The following is a 4,846-nucleotide window of genomic DNA, read 5'->3' on the forward strand; positions in this document are numbered from 1 at the left end:
AAGCGATGAATAAAAAATTTGTGTGCAGTCGACCTGGATTTTGGAAGTTTAAGCTGGAGAGGTTACTGGAAGAACACATGCATCCTGTAATTGCTGAGAGGATAAGAGGACTGAAAGAGCGGAGGGAGCAATGTTGAAGAGTAGACGGTGGAAAACAGAGACCATCCACCTGCCTGAGATGAGATGTGAGGGCAAATGACCTTATGGTTCAGCCTCATCACGGGCATTCTAATAATTCTGAGAGCTTTATATCCCACAGAATCCAGCAGAGGCAGAGGTGATGCTGGAGTGCCAGCCCATAGCAGTTAGACACGAAGCTGACACGAAGACAGGAGAGGGTCCCATTGTTGGGAACACATTTACTGAATGAGCTGAGGAAGTCATAAATCCAGGAATGAAGGTGGGCTTAATTCTATGCCACAGGCAGAGAGCTTGACAAGCAAAGCAGAATGCCAGACTGTATCAAATGCCCGACATATGTTTAGGGTGACGGGTCTATCCTCTTCTTTCAGATTGAGGGCAGCCAACCATTGCTGAGGAGGAGTAGTAGAATGTCCAGAGTTAAGTGACAGGAACAGAATCCAAACTGATGGTTTGAGATCAAACTGCTTTAAAACAGGAAAGTCGATGATGGGTTGATGGATTCCACGACTTTGCTTGTAATTGGAAGGAAACGCACTGGCCAATCGTTGGTAGGGTTTATTATTTATTTATTTTGCACGCTTCTTGTGGACGGGAGTGGAGTTTGCTGAATTCCATGCTGAGGGGAAGTGGCGAACAGAATGAATAGAGCAGATAGAGGGGGAGCAGGAATGGCAGAGCAGAATTTGAGAACAAGGGCACTGATGCCATCTTGGCAAATCGCCAAAGCAGGGTACAACTAGATAGAACTTTCTCTACATTTTTGGGTGAGAAGGACACAGAGTCCGTTAGACCATGGGCACGCCGGGGTAAGATGTGGTAAGATCAGGCCAGTGTGGGATGGATTGGGCACGAGATTTTTAAATGTAAAGACAGAGTTCAGACATTCTGCCTTATCGCAGGCAGTCTGCAGTACTGTTGTTTGAGGTGAGGAATGGGATGAAGACAGAGCATACACCTAGAGACAGACTTGACAAGGCGCGATTTTCTCTCGTCTTTAACCGTAAATGTTAGTTTATTTTCTGCTGTTGCTACGGAACACCTACTTTCATGTCAATGTGGCCTAACTCTGGAAGTAAACGCTTTCAATGAGCATAGTTTCTTCTGAAAGTGCATTCCTGATATACTTGGTATCCAACAGCTCCCTATTGTGGGCCATTCCTTGTATGCTGGTCACCCCTGTTGTGTTAAACTTCGGACATAAAACGAAATCTTTCTTTTTCAATTTCAAGAGAGGCTAACAACCCTCAGTTGATCCTTTTATGTATTAACAGTGCAGACACCACTCTCATAGCAACAGGGGGAAGGAGGGAAGGGAGGGGGGGGGGGGGGGGGGGGGTTCATTTCATTGGAATTGTTAATATTTATATTTGTTATTGATTGCGGTATTTCATTTGTTCTTAGGAAAGTTTGTCAAGGTCTATCCCCAGACTGAGGCAAGAAAGGGAAGGGAGGGAACTGCAAATTCAAGATGTGGGAAGAGTGTCAAAAACATCAGCATTTTTAGCACATGTAATAAATATGTGGATAGCCTCTTACTCAACTTCGCACCGGATATGACGCTTAATTCAGTCAAATGACAATGCTAATGTTCTTGCAGATCAACATAATCTGAAAGAGTTACTCTTACAATATACCTACCCCCAGCTCTCTGGAAAGAAGTGAGATGGCTGAAAGACCTGCACAAGCTAAACCACACCATCACCATCAACATCATCACCACCACCACCCTCACGTAGGCCTCTGTAAGCTAAAACTCAACTGAGAGATAGCGGATAGAGCAGCTGCTGTATCATCCACTGTTGAATGATGCTGCCACTGACGTCAGCAGCTGGAAGATCAACCGAGTGTTGCATGACAGTGTCGTGGTGGGCCCTTGCCAGCAGCATGCCAATGACAGTCTGGGGATAGACCTCATGTCTCGTGACAGTGACGGAATGTCATTCCCAAAGCCTGTCACAAGCCACAGGCCCGCTCCTGAGAGCCTGAAAGTAGCATTGAAAACACAGAATGACATCAGAGGGACATAAGCAAGAAAAGCTGACTGGAAGGCCAAATTGACAGAAGTGAGGAGAAGAGCTGACATGAAGACCAGACGGACTGAGGTGAGGAGAAGAGCTGACCTGAAGGTCAGACTGACTGAGGCAAGAAATGACCTGAAGGTCAGGCAGACTGAGGTGAGGAGAAGAGCTGACCTGAAGGTCAGACTGACTGAGGCAAGAAATGACCTGAAGGTCAGGCAGACTGAGGCGAGAAGAGCTGACCTGAAGGACAGACTGACTGAGGCAAGAAATGACCTGAAGGTCAGGCAGACTGAGGCGAGGAGAAGAGCTGACACGAAGGCCAGACTGACTGAGGAAAGAAATGAACTGAAGGTCAGGCAGACTGAGGCGAGGATAAGAGCTGAAGTGAAGGCCAGACTGACTGAGGTGAGCAGAAGAGCTGACCCGAAGGCCAGGTGGACTGAAGTGAGAAGAGCTGACGTGAAGACCAGATTGATTAAGGTGAGGACTGACACGAATGTCATACAGATTGAGGTTAGGAGAATGACCTGGTGTTGCCGTCACAGACGCAAGAGGATTTGACTGGAATTACGAATGGAGCCCATCCAGACAAAGTGAATAAAGCCAAGGAAGAGCACCAGCTGACAATACGGGAAAGCAAATTAGAGCAACACGTTGAAGATCGTGAGCGAAGATGAAGGTACAAGGGGAAGCGTTGAATGCGATAATGATGTTGATGTTGCGGGATGCAACTCCCAACTTTCAAGGCCTTTTTAAAATTCCAGTGAGATTTGTTTGCCAAGAATGAAAATAGCAATGATGGGACCTGGACTTCTTTGAAGCATGACACCACACCACACATGACATCATATATCCAAGTATTTTTGTAATCATTGCCCATTGGAGCTTCATCCTCTCATCCTGCTTTCACCTGCCACTAATGATGATGGTAACATAAACTATGCTGTAGGGGTTACCTGTCGGACCAATATGGTAAGGTGCAGCAAGAGGTAGAGTGTGACAAAAATGGGTTCTAATCGTAGTGCTTGTGCCAAAATCTGCAGTAAATGTTTAAATTTGCCTTACTAGAAAAAAAAAAAGCCTCGTCTAACAGTAAATTGGGAAGGAAAAAAAAGTGTCCATTAAAAATATCAAATTTATAAATTTCGATCTTTCACAAACTTTCCTCAACCGCTTCCTTGTAGCCTTCTTGAGGTGTTTTCAGAATAATGGTTCCGGTAAGATCGGAATAAAACAACTTCCATGTCCGTTCGTGTTTCAACCAGTACCGTAGTTAGTTTTTCTTGTTTTGTGACTCGACAAAATGTGGTTTATCAGGATTCGTGCACATTATCAAAAGGCGATGGACACTTGAATTGGCTCGTGGGATTTGGGACAAACCTGAGGAGCTTTGCAAGCGCTCTGTGATCAAACTTAAATTTATTGCAAAGGAAACGATAAGGGGAAAGGTGTTTTTGGAAAGGGGAATTCTGAGTGTTGGGAAAAAGCGTGTTGCTTATGAAGGCGTCTTGGGAAAAACGGGAACGTTACCATTATGCTGGAAACTGCCACGCTCTGCTCCCTCGCTGTCTTCCACAGAACGATGAGTGAACAATGAGTGATGGATAATAAAATTGAAGTCTCAACTGTCTTTGTTTTGTTTGTAAGACAAAATTTGGAGGTCTTCGATTCATCTCTCACATCCTCTGCAACCACAAATGTTAAGGATTTGGTTTGAAATCCAGTAAAATGCTCGTTACATGTCCCATGCTTCCTCATCTGAAGATCTCCGAAAATGTTTATAACTGATTTAAACTGATTACATCTGAGCTGACTATTTAAGCTCTAAGTTTTAAATAAATAATAGTTGTAAAAAAAACCAAAAACCTTAAACCAATCTATTTCAGTCCACTGCACAACAACTGTTTCTGCTAACCTATGTTGCAAGATGTTTGGCATATTTGTCATGGTAGCAGAGTGTGGGTTGGTGCATGTGCAGTCATGGGAATCAAACACACATTAGTCGGTGGAGCAAGACATCCTTAACAACAGTAAGTTATATCAAATTCAACTCTTTCTAAATATAACAGTTCCCCTCCACTTGCCACTTCCTCATAAACCTGTGGTCTCAATTTGTTAAATTATGTTGGTGTTGCACTAATCTTGCGTTCAATGCCTTTATCACAACAGAAGTTTGCAGAGTATAGAAAAAGCATGACTCGTCGTAAATCTGTGGATTCCTCCATTTGTACAGCATGAAGTTGTCAACAAGTCGTGTTCTTATTTTTACTCTTCAAACTGAAGAAGAAGTCAGAACAATGCAGGATCTTGCTTTATCCTTAGTTGTAATATACATAACCCGTATCCCTTGCCTATAGTAGGACTTTTTAAATCCTTCGTCGAGCTGATACCATCAAAACGTTGTGTTGTTCATTCTTATTCACTCATGAAAATCAGCCTCATCATATTGCATGTTTATTTAAACATCAATCCTCAGTTTGAAAAACCAATTCAACCGAAATGCCCATCTATGGCCTAAACCCAAGTGAGGCCATGATTTCTTTCCTCATTTCCATGCACCACTCAAATCCGAGTTGGAAACCCAGCTGGCCCTGATACTGCGTTTCAATGTTAATTTAGCCAACCCACGTTGGCTGGCAATTCGTGCTGGACCCAATTGTTTTTCGGACCCTTTCCCAAAG

At 43.8% G+C, this 4,846-nt stretch overlaps 1 protein-coding gene across 1 annotated transcript in view; it reads left to right on the top strand.

Annotated features, from left to right (window-relative positions):
- LOC137414181 (uncharacterized) overlaps nucleotides 1-4,514 on the top strand; it is a 23,669-nt gene extending 19,155 nt beyond the window's left edge. The window contains exon 6 of the mRNA XM_078768816.1: nucleotides 1,789-4,514. Within this exon, the coding sequence (XP_078624942.1) occupies nucleotides 1,789-1,906 (118 nt within the window). The 3' untranslated portion in view covers nucleotides 1,907-4,514. The remainder of the gene's footprint in view (nucleotides 1-1,788) is intronic.
- The last annotated feature ends 332 nt before the right edge of the window (nucleotides 4,515-4,846 follow it).

This window comes from Myxine glutinosa, unplaced genomic scaffold (assembly GCF_964187855.1).
Source record: "Myxine glutinosa unplaced genomic scaffold, kmMyxGlut1.1 SCAFFOLD_537, whole genome shotgun sequence".
NCBI classification, from domain to species: Eukaryota; Metazoa; Chordata; class Myxini; order Myxiniformes; family Myxinidae; genus Myxine; species Myxine glutinosa.